The sequence below is a fragment of the Phyllostomus hastatus genome, unplaced genomic scaffold, assembly GCF_019186645.2.
Source record: "Phyllostomus hastatus isolate PE091 unplaced genomic scaffold, TTU_PhHast_1.1 phas_scaffold_11, whole genome shotgun sequence".
NCBI classification, from domain to species: domain Eukaryota; kingdom Metazoa; phylum Chordata; class Mammalia; order Chiroptera; family Phyllostomidae; genus Phyllostomus; species Phyllostomus hastatus.
In genome coordinates this window covers 4608841-4630068 of record NW_025334005.1, presented here as the reverse complement: position 1 = coordinate 4630068, position 21228 = coordinate 4608841, and the positions used below count along the sequence as shown (strand labels likewise).

Genomic DNA, 21228 nt, shown 5'->3' with positions numbered 1-21228 from the left:
AAGTTCAAGTACGGCCATGCCAATAGATGGCCAGAACTTGACTTTGGACTCCAGCGCTTTCTAGGCCACTTCTAAGAAGATCCATCTTTTTTACAGATATAAATCATTTGCATTGATTATTGGGTAAATAAGTGAAAGCCCAAAGCCATATCTTTTTTGTTTTTTTTATCCACTCCTTCCTCCCCTACCCCTCACCATATCTTTCTTCTGGCAACCTACAGCACAAGTTAGGAAAGCATATGGAATTATGATAATAATAGATAGCATGTCGTGAGCATTTAGTGTATGCCAGGCATTGTTCTAAATGTTTTGGATGGTGTTGGATATTGGATTATTTCTAACTTTGCACCTTCTGTTTTCTCTTGGTAGAGACCCCTTTATGCCTATTTGGGGCGGGGGGGTGGCGGTCTTTGTCCTTGGTGGCTGCACGGACTAGGCAGAACAACAGAATGGGTAGTGGTGGCCTTCTGCCCAGCTAGATTCTTGTAACCGAAGGTGTCCTGGTGGCTTTTTTTCTCTCAGTCCTCAGGTCTTTATTGAAGCCACCATGCCTGTTGGCAGCTAGAGCTGCCCTTCAGGATTTGTTGGGGAAGGGAGGGTCTGTCTTGCTTTTGTAGCCACCCTTTCTCCCTGCCCTCTGCAGAGGTGCAGAGCTACAGACTTGGCTGCTTGCCTCCTTCAAAAAGTAACCAGCATTCTCTTATCTGCAGTCTGTGTAATAGTACATCTGACAATGCCCCAAGTGGCCCCCTTCCTCCCCAGCGCCCCCTGTTAATGTGTGGCTCCAGTTCCTGAGGGCTTCCACCAGTGCATGAGCTCATTTGTACCAAAGAGCCCTGCACCCAGGTTTATCTCAGAGAGGTCAGGGAGCTCAGAACCTCCAAATCACGTCTCCTGGCCGCTTTGGCCAGGGCCAAGGGGGCCTTTTCTGGACTATGCCCTTTTCTTAGAGACTCTCTTCCTAGGACTCTCCAAAATGATGAATTAACTATAAAAAATGCTTTTTGAGAAGGCACTTGTAATGGAAAATGGCCGTTGTATCTCCTTTACCATAATGTGTTCCTAGGCCAAGTGCACAGACAGCTGGGACACCCAGGAGTGGGACCGTCACTGCCACCAGAAAGTGAGCAGTGTTCGGCTTCCGGGGCAACCTGGGCCCCACTCCAGCCAGAGCTGATGTGTGCTCAGTCTCACTGAGAGGCTTGTGCTCCCGTCTTCTCCACCGGACTCCTGACCAACGAAGGACCCTCCCTCCGTTTATCCGGCCAGCTAGCCAAGGCACCTGGCCATGTCATGGCCACTTAGTGACAGGACCCAGCAGTCTCTGCCCTCAGTCCGGGGTCAAGACGGCAGCGGTGAGGTGGATATGAGACATATCCTAGGCGTTAGTTGCCAAACAGGGGAGACTGTCCTGAAGAGTATTTATTTGCTCCTGATACGTCAGAGGACCACCCCAGGCTCCCGTTTCTGCTCTCTCTGGCTGGACACTACCCAGCCTTCCCTAGTGAGCCCTTCTCTTCTGTAGGCAGTACCCACGCAGAATGCCTTTTCTCCCGCCTCGTTCCTCACCCCAACCTGGGCTCGTATCTCCTTAGACCTCTTACCAAACTTGCCAGCCCAAATCCTTTGACGTGCCCCTCTCTCCCCTCAAGTCCTCTCGTTTGAAGCCACCACCCAGGGTGTGAAGTTTAGGAAGCCCCTGGGTCTGCTGCCCGTGCTGCTTGCAGAGCAAAGATGCGTCCCCGGGTTCCACGTGGGAGCACTGAGTTCCTCCCCCCGTTCTGGACTGTGGTTAAGATCTTAAGCATGGCTAATATACCCATACTGTGGACACTTTAGATACAATGGCGGGCCCTCGGGCTGGCCTGAGAATGAGCCTGCCTCTGTGACATGTTTCTGTGGATAAATAGTTCCTTCTCAGAGCAGAACTACTGGTGAGTTGGGGATTTCTTATGCGCTGCAAAAGATTTGCATGTGCTTGTGGACTCGTCCTCATGACTTTGTAGTCACAGCACCATCTATCACAAAAGTCGTCCTTTTCGATGCCGGATGACAATGGCAAAGAGAGACACACGCCACCTGCTACCCAGAAAGGTTGCTGGAGAGGCGTACTCATCTCCTGTGATTGTTCTGAGGGACAGGTGAGAGTAGCTTCTCGATTCTGCCGGGTTGAGCCCGTAGTCAGGTGGCAGTGGGAACGGGTGCCTCGCCTGCTTGGTTTTTTAACCGCCTGCTTGGGGGGAGGATAGCACCCCTGCCTGTGCGCAGGAGCGGCCCAGCTGGGTTTGTGGAAAGAGCTCTTTTTATGGTTGGGTTTTTAATGGTCACCTAAGTGGAGCAGCCACATTGCAGCTCGGCTAGGCGGTGACAGTTCTGAGGCCCGGGTGGCGGTGATGGCCTCAGGTGCTGTCTCTTCTCCTGCTGGAGCTCTGACCTCTGGCCTTGGTGACTTCTGGGGCAGCAGACTTTGTCCTGGTGTTTTTTTCTGGTATTTCCTCCTCCTTCAACTCCCTCTTTGAAACTGGAGGCGTAGGACAGCAGCATTTTGTCCACTTCCAGAAGGAGGTGGAGTAGAAGGAGGTGGAGTGGAAGGAGGCTCACGCCTTGCTCAGCACCTCCCACTGGGGAGCCGGATGAGGAAGGCCCTGGTCCCAGCACACAGGGCTGGGTCTGGGCTTCGCTATGAAGATGGCTTAAGGAAGCCACATCGGGAATGACAGGGACAGAGGGTTAAATCTGCACCCAGGTAGACAGGCTGTTGCATAAACGCGGAGAGGGTTGTTTGTTGTTCTTTTTTTCCCTAAGATCTCGTGCTTCTTTTTTACTTTGTGTTGGCAGGAGAAGACGGGAGATTCTGGGAGGAGGTGATTGTGCTGGGTGAGTCAACTGGGCTCCCCAGCTGCCATTTTTAGTTCTTTGCTTTCCTGTGCCAGTTTGGGGAGGAGTGGGGGGCGCTGCTGATTTGTGCAGCAGGACAGGAGGCTGGTGTGTATGGGTGACTTTTCTTGGCCCTCTGGGGCCTTACATTCAGTGCATTGATTTGAGGAAGAACCCTTACAACAGAACACTCTCAGTTGGCAAACAGTAAATAAGTGTTTCCTACAAGTCTGCAAGCCATCACCTCTGCAAACGGCTGGGCAACATTGTGTTGTCACAGTAGGACACAGTGGGTGACAGCAGAGCAGTGGAGGGACCAATGGAGAGAAGCAGAGAGAGCTGCCTGGAGTGGGAGGGCCTGGTGGTGGCTGGGCAGCAAAAATTTGGAGAGGGTTGCCCCTCTGATGAAAAGAGGGTTTGAGCTTTATGGAGGGGGCCAGGCAAGGGGGGTGTGGGGTGGGCCTTGCTGGTCCTGGGCTGTGCTCGTATTTGAGTCTGTCTCCAGTTCACTGTGGTCACCTTGGCCTTGAGCTTTGTGTCAGGAGGGAGCACCAAGGGCCTTATCCCCACCTGAGAAAGCTTGTTGAGTAGCACTGACGCTTCATGGATGTCATCCGTCCTCCAGAGAAGGGATCCTGTGGCCACTGCCCCTCGGGTGTTGTCTGCAGAGTGCACTGGTGAGGGCTATTGCTGCGAGTCCCAGAGATCGTCCTGAAGACGCCTCGGCACACTTTCACGTTTGTTCACTTGTACACATTTATTTGTTCGGCACCTTGTGGAATACTTCTGCTCCGTGCTTAGGCATTGTGTGGGAGTGAATAGAACAGACCAGCGTCGCTCCTGTTGTAGTATGGTCCAGTGGGAAGGGCAGGCAATAATCGTCCAGCTTGAAAGGGCAACACATACCTTGAAAGAGGAGAAAGGGGTCTCATGGCAAGATATTTTGATCTTCCTCCACTCTTGTCTTATCTCCTGGGGTTGGGGTGGAGCGGTAGGGCAGCTTCCAGGGTCAAAAAGTTGTTCCACTTTGATTCTGTAAGTATTTTAACATGGGACAGCCTAGTGCAGGCACTGTTAGGCACTACGGGCACAAAAGTGAGCAAGACACTGTCTCTGATCGCTTGGACTTCGTGGAATCGGAGTCAGACGCAGTGAATGGCTGCAGATAGGGTGGTGTGAGAGGCTGGAGCAGGGAGAGATCACTCTCAACTAGGAGGATGTCTGGATAAGTCTTTGAACAAAAGGGATAAGGTTTGCTTACCTGGATCACTTAACAGAAGGCACTATGTGGTAGCTGGTGCGGTCCTTTCAGCGTATGTCTGCTGTAGCGCTTCACACCACAGTTCTGATCCCTCTTCTACGCGGCAGCCGGAGTGGCGGAGCAGGGTGCCACCGCAGGTCTGACTCCAGGGGACACCCTTTACTGCTGCACCAGAGACAGCCAGACACTGAGCTGAAAACATGAATTACTAGCAAAGAAAAGGAGGGTGGAGGGAAGCCAGGCACCTCAGCCGCACTGGGTAGTCTCCATCGCTCCCCACAGTCCCCTGCAGCACAAGCCAACCTTCCTGCTGCAGGCTGCCTTCTGCCTCCCCCAGAGCTCCGGCGGCTGGCAGGCTGGCTCTCCTGTGATATGGAGGAACTTGCTGGTCTCCATGGTTACGGTAACCCACTGGTACGGGAGGAGCTGAATGGAGCGTGAGGCTGGCAGTGTGAGCTTCCCCCAGCCCTTGGCACCATGTGGTACGGGTCTGTCGGCTGTTTCTTGGGCCTCTGCTGGAGGAAGGGGTGACGGAGCTGACAAGGGAGGGGAGAGCAGGCACACCTCCTCCCCCCGCTGGGCAGCTCAGAGGGCAGAGAGAGGCTCCTGGTTGCCGTCTCATTCACGCGCTCCTCGGGGCAGGAGTGGCTTTGTGTGAGCACAGGGCCTTTTCTACCATGTGGCAGCACAGCCCTGAAAGAAATCTGACTTCTTGATTCAAGAAGGAATACCAGCTTTGCTACTCCGGTGCTTGTAGTCAAGATCTTAGAGATTATAGCTTTTCTTAGGGCTCAGAGAATCCCTTGAGATGAGAAGCAAAGGTGCCTACCTGAGAGCGAAGAAGCGTTGTCGAGACCTTACCACGCACCAGGCGCTCCGGCCAATGGCGTGTGGATTTCCTCCTGTCACAGTCCCACTGACCCTGAGGCCGGGGCACAGGCCATGTCCCCATGCCCCAGGTGAGGAAACTGAGACTCAGAGAAGCCAAGTACCCTGGCTCAGGCAGCTGGCTGGGAGCAAAGGCAGGGCTCCCACTGCTTCCAGGCCTCTGCTCCCAGAGCTGCTCCTCTCCTAGCACACAGCGCGAGCAGAGGTGCCGTAGACAGACTGGTGTGCACTCGTTCCCCTCCTCTGAGTCTCCGGGAAGCGGGAAAGTTCAGATCTCTCTGAACTTTGCAAATGGCCCTGGCTCCAGAGGTAGGCGTTCAACAAAGGTTTGCTGAAAGAACAGCAGTTGGGGAACGAGATAGAGACCAGACCCCGGTGAGCAAATTCTCCAGGGTGAAGCGGTGCCGAAAGCTGGTGAAGCCTCGTTGCTCAGTGGAATCCGCCGTGTTTGAAGGGGAGCCCAGCATTTCAAGTGACTGACGACAGGAGGTGCGGGATGCTCATTGTACTGCGGCTTCGGTGCACTGAGGGGAGTGAGCTGGAGGTGGCTCAGCTTTGATCTCGTGCCAGGCCAGCTCTTGCCTGCTGTTCTTCCAAGGCGGGCCCTGGCTTCTGCTGGGGCTGCTTTGAGGCCCGCAGGCAGCCCTCCTCATAGCCCAGGCCGCAGTGCTGGCCTCCTTGCCGCGGGGTGAGGCTCGCAGCCCAGAGAGCTAAAGGGCAAAGGCCCTGCCCTCGCTTTTGACTTTGTGCTTCAGTTGCAGGCTCTGCTGGTCTTCTGTGTCTGGGAGGCACCTGCCTTGGCTGGCTGGAAAAGGGAGTAGCCCTTTGACAGCTTGACACAGCTCCACCTCCTCTCTGCACTGGGGTATGAAGGAAAGGTGGGGTCCCCCAGGGGGAGCCATCACAGTTAATTTCAGGGATGCGAGGGCTGCATCCAGCCTCTCCACCGGTCAGTGCTTACCACAGCTTGACAAGGTCTCTCCCACCCAGAATGCTCCGCTGGTTTATTGCCTCTTGGCAGTTGAGAGTGACAGTTACTCAGGATCAAAGGATGCAAGGAAGCTCTTGGATGCAGTGAAGGAGGAAGGGTTAAAGAAACAGTGACTTGCCAGGGCCACGTGACTTTGTAGCTCAGTCATACCCCGTCTCTCCCAGCCTCTCTTTGAGGTCAGTGCTTGGGACTTCCTCAGTATAGAAAACCCCTTAACTGCCTCCTGCAAATAGGATTGAGGAAACAATCTTTCAGCCGAACTCCAAAGCTCTGGAGACTAGAAAAATAAAGCCCTTTGATACCGATCTGGCTTCTGAGTAAAGGGATAGGTGGTCCCACGCCAGCCTGAGCCCAAGGCCCGGAATAAAACCTGCCCTCTTCCACTGGGACCAAGGCCCACTTCCAGAAAGAAGGAGAGGAAGGTCACTACAGGCTCAGCTGGGTAGGCCATTAAAACTGCCCTCCAGCCCTGGCTGGTGTAGCTCAGTGGATTGAGCGCCAACCTGTGAACCAGAGGGTCATGAGTTCGATTTCCGGTTGGGGCACATGCCTGGGTTGCGGGCCAGGTCCCCTGTGGGGGGGCACATGAGAGGCAACCACACATTGATGTTTCTCTCCCTCCCTTTCTCCCTCCCCCTCTCTCTAAAAATAAATAAAATCTTTAAAAATAGTTAAAAAATTTTTTAAAGATTTTTTAAGAAACTGCCCTCCGCCACTGACCTTTGCCAGACATTGGCATGCCTGTGGTTCCAAGCGCCTCTCCTGAGTCTCACATCCTTATCCTTCCTCGGGGCTTCTCCTGGGGGAAGTAAGGGCAGCTTGGACATCAAGAAGGGCTGAGGGCCTGGAGAGGGCACAGAAGCCCTGGGTCTGGTCCCAACTCCGCACGGGAGGCTGTGGGGCCTCGGGCAAGCCTCTTTACCTCTGTGCTTCAGTTCTTACCTGTAAAATGAGGGTCCTGCCTGCCCCGTCAGCCTCTGGTGTGGAGAACACAAACGGTGTGTGCTGGTGAATGGCGGTATCAGAAATGTTGGATCGCATGTAAGGCAAGCACTGAAGTAGCACGTCTCCAGGTGTCTGTGCGCGGGTGCTGGGAGGACACAGCGTAGGCTTTGCCCTTCCCTGGAGGAAATTACAGCCTCCCGTCATGGGACCTTTGCAGAGTTACCCCATGGGAAAGAGCCTAGCCTGGAGTAGTGGAATGAATGGGAAATGGAACGGGGTGCCAGAAGAAAGGCCAGGGCCAGAAATAAGAGCACAGACAAGGTTAGCAGGGGCTTTGCAGGGGGAAGGTGCGAGGAGTGGCTGCCCCCAGCCCCTCAGGGGGATGGAGGGGGATGGACACTCGAGGTGGGCAGGAATCTAGGGATAGACTCCCAGAGTCAGGGATGGAAGGGACTTCGAGAGAGATTTGGTTTGTTCTCCAGCCTTTGGGCAGAATTTAGGAGTAAACATCTCATTCTCTATCAGTGACAACGGTTCTTAATCTAGACATTTGCAAGGGGCTTTAGTGGGTTCCCATGCCCCCCTGAAATTATGTCCAGAATCTTTGGTATGTAAGTCAGATACGCACTTTTCTAAGGTTAAAAACACTGCTTTTTGTGGAGTAGGGGGTCCACCTGCCACTGTTGGATGTCTGGTTTCTGCCTGCATCTCCCTCACCCCTGTTCTTGGTGGGTGATTTGCTGGTCCTGCCCCTCTGTGGGTCGGCATGTCTGATTCACATGTCCTCTCCTCCCTGCCCTGCCCCTGATTTGAGCCCTTACCCAGGTCCCACCTGCTGCAGGTGAGATAAGGACTTTATGACAGCCCTGGCTGGAGTGAGTCTCCGCACCCTCTCCCAGCTGTTACCCAGCAAAGCACCTTGGAGAGGGTGGGGCAGCCCACTTCCGGGACGGGGAGGAGGAGGGAGAAGGAAGTTGATCTAAACCAGCCTCTTTCTCTCTCAGCCTCCCTCCCTTCCTGTTCCCCTCCTGCCCCTTCCTCCCACCTTGCTCCTGGTGAGAGTGTCCTGAACTGCATGCGTTTCCTGGCTGCCGAGGCCTGGGCTGCAAGAGGCCGAGGGCTTTGTCCCCGTTGCTCTCCTTGCCAAGCCCCGTCTCTCTCTGCTACTGGTGGTTTCGGTTGCGACACAGTCCAGGTTCCCAGGCAGGAGCCGCCGGGCCTGGCTGCTTTGCTACTTTTCACTGAGGAGGTGGTGGAAGGTGTCGCCTGCTTCAGCTAAGTAAGGGTGGCTGGCGGAGCCGCAGCCCCCGCCCTGGGCCTGGTTCTTCCCGGCCTCTGTACTTTGCCCTCGCTGCCTGACAGGTTCTGCTGTGGCTCTGCTGAATGGAAGTCGCTGGTAGCCCTTGTCCCTTTCTCCAGCCGGGTATGTTTTCCTCTCCCTCTCGTTTTTTGTTGTTGTTGTTGTTCTGGGGTTGCCCTTTCCTCGTTTTCCTTCCCACCCCAACATAAGATCTTTAAGGAATTGCTAAACGGGGCCAGGCACTAGCACAGGGTGGTAAAATTCACGGGAAGGGTGAAGAGGCCTTGGCTAGGACAGGAAGCGCAGCCACCAGCAGAAGAGGCTCCCCTTGGATCCAGTCAGCAGGCTCACCCAGACTGAGCAGAAGGGGGTGGTGACAGACAGAGGCCGGGGAGGGCTCTTCGCATGACAGTGAGGGGAGACTGGGCTCTGGGCCGGTCGCCCGGGGCCGGTGCCCAAGGGACACTTGCCTCGCTCCGTTCCACAGCTCCTGGCTCACTCTGCCCCTGGCCAGGAAGTGCCTGCTTGTCACCCCTCCCAGTCTGGCCCCTTCCCAGCCCCGTGGAGGCCTCAGGGTACTTGAAAGCAGAGCCCCAAAGCAGAGCTTCTCAAGGGGAGACCTGGCGGTAGGAGCCTCCAGCGGCAGGGAAGGGGCCCTGCCCACCTGAGTCAGCGCCGGGCCTCTCGGGTGGAGGCTGTCTTCCGGGCAGGCCTGGCAGCCGCCTAGGCCGGGTGCTGAGGTCCCAGGGTGAAGGGCCCACCTGGTGTAAGGGCTCTTCCCTTTCACCCCTACGCCCTAAGTCCTCTCCTCTCTGTCGAGGACCCCGAAGCTGTTTAGGCCCAACTTCCGAACCAGGCCTGCTTAGTAACCTGTGTGGTCTGCCGTTCGGTTCCAAAGCTGCCTGGAAGGGCGACCCCCATGTTCTTCCTGAGGCTGCCTGGGAGCCGTGGGGGCTGCTTGCACCACCCTTGCTCGGACTGTTGGCCCTGCCAGGGGTGTGGTGTCAGCCAAAGCTTTAGGAATATCTGGGGTTCCGTACCCTCCTGTAAGCAAGGAGGATAGCGGTAGGGGCAGAGCGGGGCTTCGGCCAGATCCCCTTTAGTGGGCCCCGCAGGACGGCTAGGCCTCAGCCCTTTACTGTGTCGGGACGATCTGGGCCCAGGCTGGACGGCCCGGTCAGGACCATGGAAGGGACTCGCCTATCTCCTGTCTGGCCTTCCCCAAAGCCTCCTCACGTGGGGCCTGGGTCCCAGAGCCTTTTCTACGGGAGACTTCTCTCCTTTCTGTCCTTCCTCCCCGTGGGCTCTGCTCGCTCTGTCCCGGATCCCTGCTGTGGGAAACGTCCCGGCTTAGCAGGGGCCGAGCTGGGCTGGAGAGCAGCTGCGCGCCTCGAGTCCCGAGCGCCGGGCGGCTCGGTCCTGGAGGAGGAGCGGGGGCTCTTTGGGAGGGGATCAGCGAGCACGGGCCAGTGCTCTCTGCTTCTCTGGGTCCTGGGCAAGCAGGGTCTTCACTGTGTTCCCAGCCCGGGCACCCAGCTGGGAACCAGCCCTACCCAGCAGCCCCGTCCAGCCCCCGCCTGTGCAGACTGAGGGTGCTGGTGAAGGCCCGCAGCAGGGGCCGGAGGACACAGCGGCCAGCGCTCAGCCTGGACCTCTCCGAAGCTGGGAGGGCCGCAGCGTCTCTTGTCGGCCTCCATCGGGGCTGCAGCCAGCTCAGGCCTCAGCTTCCCATATTTTGCCGTGTAAAATGTGCTCTTTTTGCCCAAATTTTTGAGGGGAAATAGGAGGTGCACTATACTTGAGCATAACGGCTGCACAGCATAGGTACAGTAACCCATGTATAATGCTCACAGAGACATGGGTGCGCGTTATGCACGGGACACATTGTGCCTGGCAGCTCACGGTGAGCGTGGGGGTTTATTGGCCAGAAGACTTCTGGCTTTGTGGACAGTGGTGTGTAGGGACTAAAAATAATAGCAATAATGGGTGCTCTTCACTGATCGTCGGATAGAGCATTATATGTGCATTCTCTCGCCTGCCTCATACGAGGTAGGGGTATTTTGTCGCCACTTTACAGATACGGAAGCTAAGGCTGGTTGGGGCGGGCGGGGGTGGGTGAGTTCTGCGGGACAGAGCTCTGCGGCGTCTGCAGACCGTCTCCTGGATGTGTGGGGCACCCCCAACGTTCATCTGTTGGACGGTTTCCCTCCCCCGTGTAACAGTCTCTTCTCCCCCTTAAGAATGGTGTTGATAATAATCAAGTTAACACGGTTTGGTAAGTGGCAGATTGAGGGTTTGAACCCTAGAAGTTGTCTCTGGCGTCGCTGCTCCTACACCCCTCTGATGGTGGTTCCTCGAAGTCCAGTGTGCAGCTGAGCCTGCAGGGAGTGCTGGGCCACGCAGGCCGGCCCTGGGGCCAGGGACGCCGAGAGGGCTGGGCAGAGCGGAGCACGCAGCAGGCCGGGACTTCCCAACATTTGGCTTCAGAGGGGCGGAGGGCCCAGATTCTCAGGTAGATGCTAAATCCTTATTCCAAATCTTTAGGACTTGGAGGCTTGCTGAGTCACATCCTCAGAAAAGAAGGGAGTGACCAGACACCTAGGAAGCGAATTGGAGGTTGCCAAGGAAACTTTTCCGCCCTCTTCCTCTCATGGGACTTGGGGCCAAAGGAAGGCTGGGTAGGGTGGCAGGCAGTCCAGCGGCGGCTGCAGGGAGGAGGGGCTGAGGAGTAGGCCGTGGAGGCCTGGCCTTCAGGACCCCAGTGGATGGGACTCGGGTGCCCGTTGGTAGACTGAGCAGGTACCGGTGGGCCCTAGAAGTGTCCTCTCCGAGGGTTGAGTTCCTTTTGGAGGGGAGAGAAAACAGGTGTATGAAGAGCTGCTGGTCAGGCAGATGCTGCTGTTTGAGGACCAACCAGGCTTAGGTGAGCTGTAGGGCTGTCTGGAGGCCAGAGGCCATGAGAGTTCTGTGGACTGGAGTGGGGGGACAGAGAGGCTTGGGGGCTTTGACTCGCAGAAGAGGGAATGCTCCCTGAAGGGCCAGGGAGGTTCAAAGGGACTCTGCAGAGACGCAGGATCTCTGCTTCCAGAGCCCGTCGCCGTGCCCATGAGGTCTCTTCTCCTCGAAGGCTCGGCCTCGGTTCGCGTGCTCCCCGGGTCTGAGTCGGGCAGCTCGCCGCAGACCCGCTGGCAGCGCCACGCAGAGGGGAGGGAGGCCCTCCGCGGACTCGGGGAAGAAGGGAAAGCCTCTGTAGCCAATTCTGCCTTGGTGGTGTTGCTGTTTTTCCGCCTGGAAAGCATCTGGTTGGGGAAACTCGGGAACCCTGGACAGTTCCTGGGTGGTAGCAAGTCATTCCTCTCCCTGTGGTTTTCGTGGGCTTGCCTCACTGGTCGCCAGAAGGGGCCGTGAAAGGAAGGGCTTTGACTCACGCTCCTGGCCGCCCTGCCCCTGCAGGCCGTCTCCTCGAATTTCCCAGGGCAGTTGTGCCCAGGGCAGTTGTGCGTGGCTGCGGGGTGAGGCTCTGGCGGCAGCTTTGTCCCAGCGTGCCCGAGCGCGCGCGACGGCGTCGGCCTTCTTCGAGAGGAAGCGGGCTCTATACCGAACCCAGACCGGGCTCTTCACAGTTCTACTGAGACACAGTTCACACACCATACAGCTCACTCTGAAACCGCACGATTGCATGTCTCCTAGTAAATTCACAGAGCTGCGTGTCCGTCACCGCGATCCCCCGCACCCTCCCCTGCCCTCCTCTGCCCTCCTCAGCTCTCACCGAATCTCCTGTCTGTCTGCACAGAGTTGCCTGTTCTGCACATTTCACAGAAATGGGACCATGCAATGTGTGGGCCTCTGTGACCAGCCTCCTTCACTTAGCGTCCTGCTTTCAAAGCCCGTCCGTGTGTGTGCGTGTGTGCGTGTGTCAGAAAACGGCCAACGGCTGTCCCCCAGTGTGTCTGTCTGTTCCCCAGTCGATGGGCGTTTGTGGCGTTTGCACTTTCTGCCGATTGCGAGTGCGGGATGTTGTGAACGGACACGCAGGTACAAGTTCTCGTGTCGAGGTGCACCTCCATGTGTCTCGGGCACGTGCCTAGGAGTGGAACTGCTGGGTCACGTGGTGGTGCTGTGGCGGGTTAGCCCTTCAAGGAATGTGCGAGTCGGCACGTTTCCGTCTGGACCGTGCCCTTTTGTGTCACGTCTGTGTGCCTGTTTGGTGCCGTCGTCGATACCTCTGCTTCTTCACCCCCTTGCTCACGCGATGGGGCGTCTGAGACGGGCAGGCTGCTGCCTCGCTCGGACCCTGTCATTCAGTGCCTTCACTGCGCAGGAATGCACTGAGCACCTGCTGTAATCCAGTCTGTCTAGTTTCTGGGATGTAACAGCGAGTAAATGATATGGGCCCGTCTCCGCGAGCTTCCATTCCGTCAGGGCAGAGAGCAGATCAGTGCGCAGTGAGAACTAATAAAGGCGAATGTGGTGCCGGGTGGCAGTGAGTGCAGTGAAGTCACTCCGATGGTGCGGCGTCTGCCTTTGGGAGGCAGGCCGCTCACAGCGGGCACAGCGACAGGGCGGTCGTGGGGACCGGACGGGCGGCGCACTGATGGGTGTGCCCGTTCCACCCTGCAGCCCACCTTGGGACACCTCGACTCCAAGCCCAGCAGTAAGTCCAACATGCTGCGGGGCCGCAACTCAGCCACCTCTGCTGACGAGCAGCCCCACATCGGCAACTACCGGCTCCTCAAGACCATCGGCAAGGGCAACTTCGCCAAAGTGAAGCTGGCTCGGCACATCCTGACGGGGAAGGAGGTGAGCGCTGGGGCGGGGAGCGTGGCAGCGCCTTCCAGCTCTCGGCACCCCTGCGGGTAGTGGCTGCCGCCACGGCCAACCTCTTATATAGCAGACAGAAATGCGATCTCAACACGCAGGAGTGCCAAGAGGGATGGGACCGAAAGGAGGTGGAAACAGAAAGGCGGAGGTAGATTCTAGTCTGGGGTTTAGCTTGGTCGAAGAGGTGATCTCGGGCTTTTTGTCTCGTGTTCAGGTAGCGGTGAAGATCATTGACAAGACTCAGCTGAACTCCTCCAGCCTCCAAAAGGTAAGCACACGGCACCTCCGTGTCTGACCCTCTCTGCAGGGGACGGTGATCTGCTGACCCCATTTGCCGCTTCTCTTGAATCCCTAGCTGAAACACTCTGGTCGCGTCACTGCCCCCACCGCCCCTCTCCACAACTTTGCAACCTTTAGGGCTTCGGCTGGGTCCTCTCTGGACCTCTCCTCTTGGGCGTCACGGGCTCTTTAGAAGGCTTTCTGCCCCTTCCCAGCCACTTTGGCCTACCTATCTGACCTACTTCCTGCATCTTGTTATCTTCTGGCCTGTGGCCAGCGCTATGCAAAAACACGTTTGTGACCATCACTAGAAACACATTCCACGATCTGGAATGGTGGAAGGTGGGTCAGTCTGGAATTACAGGAACAAGAGGCAGGAAGCTGCCACTGGATTCTGTGCCAGTTGCGTTTTAGAGAATGAGGATTGAAGACTGGGGCTTTTCACGCCTGTGGCCGTGAGTGCAGACTGAGGGACCCCCAGTTTTCTTCTCACTTCTAGGCTCCTCTTGGCTAAAAGTCACAGAGTCATTTGCATGTAGTGTTGGTTAGAGGAGGTTGCACTCCTTCCTTCTCTGACTTGCAGTTTGAAACTAAGGTCTCGACTTAGCCGATTGGGGGAACTCTCCAGGTGGGAATGCGTACCCCCCGCTCCAGGAACCATGAAAAGCTGGAGGCAGAAAAGGAGACTTTTCTTTGCAGAAAGGGACAGCTTGCCAGGGACCGGGTACAGAGCTGGAGACCCGGTGCCCTCCGCTCCCGCCCCAGCCCCGGCAGTTAGGAGCGAGAGGAGGCCTCCCACTGGCTCCCAGAGAGCGGCCCCTGTCCAGGTCAAGTCCGATTTGCCTCGTGCCCTCGTACTCCAGCTGACCCTGATTCCAGATTCCACCCTGGGCTAACCTAGTCCTTTTCCCATCACGGCAGATTGGATTTTCCTTTTCTTGAGCACATTGTATTCAGTTAGGAGAGGGCATAACCCCTTGCTGACAGTCGCTGACAGTGACATCGGGAAGCTTGGGACCAGAAGCCGGGGGCTGTTGTCGAGAGAGACGCTCTCAGAATTAAGAGTGTGTGGGTTGGGGTGTCCTGATGTGCTGACAGCCAAAACCAGTGTTCCCTGTTTTCTGTTGCCTGTGGGATCCCCTGAAGATTCTTTGGTTCAGAGGAACCGTGGCTGTCATCAGGGTGCTTCCCCGCGTGGCGCTCTCCGGAGGGACGGGAAGAGGGCTGCTCTTGACGCGTTGGCTCAGCCCCCGCGGAGCAGAAGCCAGCGTGGTGAGGGCCGCTGGCTCTTCGGAGCAGCCCAGCCTGCCGTCCCTGGGACGGCCACAGTCGGCCCGGCCGGCGTATTTCCCGCCTTACTTTCCTCCCTGCCTCTTCCTGACTGACCGGCAGGGACCGGTATCAGGCAAATGTAGCCATTTTCTAGGCCTTTTAACACCCTCTGTTATGGGTGCCAGTCCGATTCCGGCCAGACGACTCTGTTTGACTTCTGTCCTGGCAGTGTGTCCTGAAGGACGGACACTGAAGAAGCTGGCCCCCTTAGGTGCTCCAAGCCCAGAAAACCCCTCACGGTCCTAGGAGAATGCCCTCCAGGCCAGGTGGGCGCCCTGAGGGCTAGAACCCGCCGAGGTGGGGTCCCGGATTTTTTGCTTCACCACACAAGACAGCTGCTGGGCTAGGGAAGAAAGCAAGAGAAACCTCGGCTCTAGCAAGAAGAGGGAACCTTGACTGGTGGGGCTTGGTTGGTGGGGCGTCACCCCGTAAAACGGGGGGTTGCCGTTGGATTCCCAGTCAGGGCACAGGCCTGGGTTGTGGGTTCAGTCCGATGCAGGCGAGTACAACAGGCAACCAACCAATCAGTGTTTCTCTCACACATCGATGTTTCTTTACCTTTCTTTCTCCCTCCCTTTCCCTCTCTCTAAAAATAAATAATAAAATGTCGAACAAAAAAAAGAAAGAAAGAAAAGGGAGCCAAAGTCAGAATCAAGCCCTGGCTGGTGTGGCTCAGTGGATTGAGTGCCAGCCTGAGAACCAAAGGATCACTGGTTCGATTCCCAGTCAGGGCACATGCCTGGGTTGCAGGCTGGGTCCCCAGTACGGGGTACAAGAGGCAGCCACACATAGATGTTTCTCTCCTTCTCTTTCTCCCTCCCTTCCCCTCTCTCTAAAAATAAATAAATAAAACTTAAAAAAAAAAAAGTCAGAATCAAGTTGCTGAAGATTGGAAAGCCTGTCTTGTCTTCTCCTTCCCAGCTCACACAAGTGTTGGGATTTCATTAAAGGAAAAAAAAATGTGTTCACTTTGTTTTATAAACTATATTCCAGACCTCCCCGCACCCCCAAGAAAACTAGTTTTGCTCTCTGTGCGAGGGGTGAGGCCTAGAAGCAACGGAAACCCCACCTCCAGCCCGCTGGCCCCTCCGAGGGGGTAGAGTTCATTTCTGTCGTTTTTTCGTGACGGAGATATATGGTTTGGGGCCCCTGATTGCGTTTCACAAAGAGCGTGAGTGTGTGGAGGTGGACTTGATTAAAACTGGCATCAGCTTATATATAGGAGTGGCTTCTTCTGTCCCCACCCCAGGGCCCCAGGAGAGAAAGGCCCGCCCACTAGGGCACAGCCCTCTGGCTCCTGTGAGTCAGAAGGTGAGGGCTGCCCTTCAGCACTGCCCCGCCCCTCGCGCAGACCAAGCTGGAATCGCTTTTGTTATTGAACTTTTAGTTCTGACTATTCATGTACAGGGGCTCACAATCCCTCTTTCAGAGGCCCCCAGCGGTAATCCGTGTGCTGTGCGGGGGCAGGGTTTGCGTAGACTGCAGCGGAGGGCGCGACTGGGTCGCCCAGGTGCCGAAGAAGCTCGGGGCGCAGGCCGTGGAGTCCAGCTTTCCTCCCGCTGAGCCTTCTGCTCTCCTCCCCTCTCCCCTGCTCTGCAGCACTCGGGCGGCACGGGCGATGCAGGCAGCTGCCCCGGTTCTTTTCCGTGCACGTTTTCTTTTTTTGGAGAAAGGATCCTAGCGGGGGCTCTGTTGGCGGAGACCCGAGGAGAGCAAGCCGAGCGAGCGTGACCCCTGGTATTTTATTTTTCAGCTGTTCCGGGAAGTGAGAATAATGAAGGTTTTGAATCATCCCAACATAGGTGAGAACCGATTGTCACGCCTCCCTGTCCCCCGGCATCAGGGCTCCACTCCCCAGCCCGTCGTCCTTACCCCGAGGCCCCTGCCTTCCGGAGCCTGCAGTCCTCGAGGGCGTCTCTGGGGAAGCCCGGCTCGGAACCCGGGGCCGGGCACACGGGGCTGTCCTTAGGAGGACGCTCTGGCTGCTCTGAGGGGAACTGTCCTTGGGAAGGTGGCATGAGACCGGGGAACTCGCATCCCTAGGACGCCCCTGTACGTGTCGGGGCTCGGTGTGTGGCCCTTCCTACTTTTTTTGACTCGTGGCTTGGCCTCTTCTCTTGTAGTTAAGTTATTTGAAGTGATCGAGACTGAAAAAACACTCTACCTTGTCATGGAGTATGCCAGTGGAGGTAGGTATGGAAATACCTCTTGCCGCTGTGCACCCGCTACCCCAGCCCCAGCAAGCTCTGACCTGGGCCTGTGCCCTGTGTCTTGCAGGAGAGGTGTTCGATTACCTTGTGGCTCACGGCAGGATGAAAGAAAAAGAGGCTCGAGCCAAATTCCGCCAGGTGGGTGTGACTCTCCCCCTGGAGCAGGGGCCGACCTGGGCCTGTTGGAGTCTAGCGCACAGGGAGGGGACGCCTACCTGTAAGTGACCTTTTAAGGGTCATTTGGGCTTTGTGTCTGTGTGGCAGCTTAGAACGAGGTCCCAGGGTCACAGCTCTGCCAGCCCCCGTGGCCTGTCCCAGGTGGCTCTGGACTAACCCGCCATCCTTCCTTTCAGATAGTGTCTGCTGTGCAGTACTGCCACCAGAAGTTTATTGTCCACAGGGACTTAAAGGTAAGGCATGCTCTTCCCCCCTCACCTTTCAGCCAGGGCCAGGTGTCCCCTCTGTTAGCCTCGACGGCAGAACCCTCAGGCTGGGGCGGTCGAGGAGACAGCGGCCTTTAGTACTTTGTAGGTGATGAGGAAGCCCTTAGGGCCGCTTCTGCTGGAGGCCTTACAGCTGGGCTCAGGCTCCCGCTCCAGCCAGCGGGCAGAGGCCCCTCCGCCCTCCGGTGCTCGCAGGCGCGGCAGGAGCGCCCCAGGCTTTGCCGGCCCCTCGGGCAGCCTGGCAGAGGGCCGAGGGAAGGGTGTTGACTGTCCTCACACCTGCAGCACAGCTGCTCTGCAGACGTGCGTGCGCGCTGAGCTCTCAGAGCGCGTGACAGCCCTCGGGGCTCCTGGCCCCCGAGTCCTCGCAGACGTGACGGTGATTACCCTGGGCCCGAGAAGCGTGCGCAGTCAGTGCGCCTCTGAGCCTTCAGACCCCAGCGCTCACGCGGCCGCCCGTGCTGCCGCCGCTGTCCGCCAGCCTAGCCTGTCCACACAGACTGGAAGGCCTGCCCTGGAGTTGGTGGAGAAAGTTCTGAGGCTGGAGATGACTTCCTGTTTGTTTTCCCATTCCCTTCCGCTTCTTCCTGTCCAGTGCCTTAGTGTGTGGCCCACTTGGTTCCCTGACGTCTCCGTCTTACCTCCCAGGCAGAAAACCTGCTCTTGGATGCTGATATGAACATCAAGATTGCAGACTTCGGCTTCAGCAACGAGTTCACCTTTGGGAACAAGCTGGACACCTTCTGTGGCAGTCCCCCTTATGCTGCCCCCGAGCTCTTCCAGGGCAAAAAGTATGACGGGCCCGAGGTGGACGTGTGGAGCCTGGGAGTCATCCTGTACACACTGGTCAGCGGATCCCTGCCTTTTGATGGACAGAACCTCAAGGTGGAGTGAAGCACAGTCTGAGATCGTTTTTGTTACTCCTCCTTTCCTCTCTCAGCATCCGGTCTTACCCTTGACCTCTCACCTTTGCCATTTTTCTGCATTTCTCCCACCCCAGAGCTTCAGAAAAAGGCTTGCAAAAGGTAGCAGTTGAAGGTCTTCTGCAGCCAGTGTAATAACCTCGGTTCTTTTCTCGGGGGCTGGGATCAGTTGTGTGTCCGTTCCCCCTGCACGGCACTCAGGACTGCAGCCGTCGGGCCGGTCGGGCCAAAGGACTTGGGGTCTTGGACTTCACCGCCTCTCTCGGGAGGGCCCTGTCCCTGGCTCGCTGCCTCCTACAGTATTGCATTTAAATCTGCCGGCCAGTCTTAAGTTTTCAGGAGCCTGGCTGTTAGGGTTCTCCCCTTGGCCTTTGGGGTGATTTCCATTTCCCCCTGCAGGAGCTGCGGGAGCGGGTGCTTCGGGGAAAATACCGTATTCCGTTCTACATGTCCACGGACTGTGAAAACCTGCTTAAGAAGTTTCTTATTCTCAACCCCAGCAAGAGAGGCACTTTAGAGGTGAGCAGCTGGCCCAGCTGGCCAGAAGGTCCCGGGTTCCCAAGGAAACCTTCAAGCTGAGTCTCCTTCCTTTTTGCCCTTCCCCTTCACTTTGCTCCCCAGCAAATCATGAAAGATCGATGGATGAACGTGGGTTATGAAGATGATGAATTAAAGCCTTACGTGGAGCCACTCCCCGACTACAAGGACCCGAGGCGGACAGGTGAGGCGGGGCTGCGCTGGGCTGTGAGGTCGAGCCTACCTGGCACTCGGGCCAGCCTTAACTGTGTCCCCCGATGCAGAGTTGATGGTGTCAATGGGTTACACGCGAGAAGAGATCCAGGACTCGCTCGTGGGCCAGAGGTACAACGAGGTGATGGCCACCTATCTGCTCCTCGGCTACAAGAGCTCGGAGGTGTGTGCCCCGCTCTGTTCCCTGGTCCGCAGCCCCGTGACAGGGGCACCCCGTGCCTCCGTCCCCTGCTGAGCGCGGAAGCTCGCTCTGAGTAGATGTGCTGCCTCGGCTCTAGAGGCCACAGTCCCCTGGTCTTTGCTCTCACTGACCTCCCTCGGGGAAGGACTAGGGAAGCTAGTGGGGCCTGGGCCTGGGCCTGGGTTTCCCCATGGGTGAGTAGATCTGGCTCAGTCTCTGTTGGTTTGGCTGGGTCGGTTCTGTGTTGATTTCGAAACTTTATTTGCATATGTTCATCTGTTTTTGGAAGTGTACATCTCTGGGTCTCTGGGTACATGGGTCCCCGTGTTTTTCTTTAAGGGCCTCAAGTCTGTTGCTTGTGTCTGGGTGTGTGTAGCTGTGCGCATGCGTGTCCATCCTCTCATCTGTGCATCTGGAGGCTTCATGAATGTTCTCATCTGTCTGGGTCACCACGCCCCGTGTCCAAGTGCACGGGTGCCGTGGGATCGGCGAGGCCTTAGTCACCGTCCACGTGTCCCCGTGTGCACTGAGGGCCTGCCTCTCTGCCCTGCTCTCCCGGGGAGGTGCTGGGTTCGCCGTCTCGGCTCTGGCCTTAGCTTACCCAAGGGGCGTGCAGGAGGCCTCTGTATCGGGGTGTGTGCGTTCCTGTGGGCGTGTGTGTCCCTCCCTGAGAGTGGGGTCTCTGAGAGAGGTGGTGTGTCTCTGTCTGTGTCTGTCGGTCTCTGGGCACGCGCGTTTGCACTGGTGTTCATCTGCACATTGGTCCTGCAGGGCCTGGGCGTACGAGCCTGGGCTGGGTGTGTGGCAGGCAGGGTGGTCGTCAGTGGGCATCTCTGCCTGACCTCCACCCTCCCCTTCCTGTTCTGGCAGCTGGAGGGCGACGCCGTCACCTTGAAGCCCCGGCCTTCGGCCGACATGACCAACAGCAGCGCTCCCTCCCCCTCCCACAAGGTACAGCGCAGCGTCTCGGCCAACCCCAAGCAGCGGCGCTTCAGCGACCAGGGTGAGTGCTTCTGGGAGTTGCAGGGGGGGGAGACTCGCCCCTCTGCTGAGAGGTCACACGTTCTGGGGGCTTTGGATGACATGGCCGACTTTTGTTCCCTGTTCAGCCACTTACCAGCAGCATGGCCTCGGGCAGGTCCCTTCCCTCATCCTGCGTGAAGTGGGGTTTGCTGGAGTGTGGGCAGGACTGTGGGAGAGCGCCATGTGTGGGGTGCTCCGTGGGCCCCGTCCTTACCCTGTCCCACTGTCCCTCTGGCCCACCAGCTGGTCCTGCCATTCCCACCTCAAATTCCTACTCCAAGAAGACTCAGAGTAACAATGCGGAAAATAAGCGGCCTGAGGAGGACCGGGAGTCAGGGCGGAAGGCCAGCAGCACAGCCAAAGTGCCTGCCAGCCCCCTGCCTGGCCTAGAGAGGAAGAAGACCACCCCTACCCCCTCCACGGTGAGCCACGCCAGCCCCGGCCCCTCCCGCAGCAGGCCTGTTCTCTCTGGGCAGCTCTTCTCTGCGTCCCGCCCACTGCCTTTGGCTGCCCACCGGCGCTGCTTTCGCACGCCGTGCAAGCCTAGCCCCCAAGTAAAAGCAACATCCTTTCTTTCCCGACCATGCCTACTCGTGGTGGGAGGCGGAGGGGAAGCGGGCGCTGTGACCCTGCCCGGAACGCACTCTCACTCTCCGGACACATCCTTGTTCTTTCTTTCCCACAGAACAGCGTCCTCTCCACCAGCACAAACCGAAGCAGGAACTCCCCACTTTTGGAGAGGGCCAGCCTTGGCCAGGCCTCCATCCAGAATGGCAAGGACAGGTGAGCAGGCCTGGGCCCTGCCTGCCACGCTCCCCAGAGCCACCTTTCACAGTGGTGACATCTGTCAGTGGAACACACACCCCCTCCCCCCACCAGCCCTGCGCTCCCTGGAGCTCTGTCCTGGCTCTGTCCGGTCCAGCTTTCCACACACCAGACCTCCTCCTCGCTTTCTCCTCTGCCCCCCACTCCCTCCCCCCTCCCTGTGCTCCTGTCCCCTCCCT

The 21228-nt window shown here is 57.4% G+C and overlaps 1 protein-coding gene across 7 annotated transcripts in view; it reads left to right on the top strand.

Moving 5' to 3' along the window:
* The window catches only part of MARK2 (microtubule affinity regulating kinase 2), a 54976-nt gene that overhangs the window by 26307 nt on the left and 7441 nt on the right, over window positions 1-21228 (top strand). For 6 of the 7 annotated variants that reach the window (XM_045854790.1, XM_045854792.1, XM_045854795.1 and 3 more), the window contains exons 2-14: window positions 12883-13062; window positions 13298-13351; window positions 16448-16496; window positions 16818-16883; window positions 16972-17042; window positions 17258-17314; window positions 17996-18232; window positions 18670-18789; window positions 18892-18991; window positions 19071-19183; window positions 20072-20204; window positions 20468-20646; window positions 20910-21007. In XM_045854790.1, the coding sequence (XP_045710746.1) occupies window positions 12883-13062; window positions 13298-13351; window positions 16448-16496; window positions 16818-16883; window positions 16972-17042; window positions 17258-17314; window positions 17996-18232; window positions 18670-18789; window positions 18892-18991; window positions 19071-19183; window positions 20072-20204; window positions 20468-20646; window positions 20910-21007 (1457 nt within the window). Of the gene's footprint in view, window positions 1-8000; window positions 8386-12882; window positions 13063-13297; window positions 13352-16447; window positions 16497-16817; window positions 16884-16971; window positions 17043-17257; window positions 17315-17995; window positions 18233-18669; window positions 18790-18891; window positions 18992-19070; window positions 19184-20071; window positions 20205-20467; window positions 20647-20909; window positions 21008-21228 lie in introns of those variants that run through there. The other variant, XM_045854793.1, reaches the window with a different exon arrangement.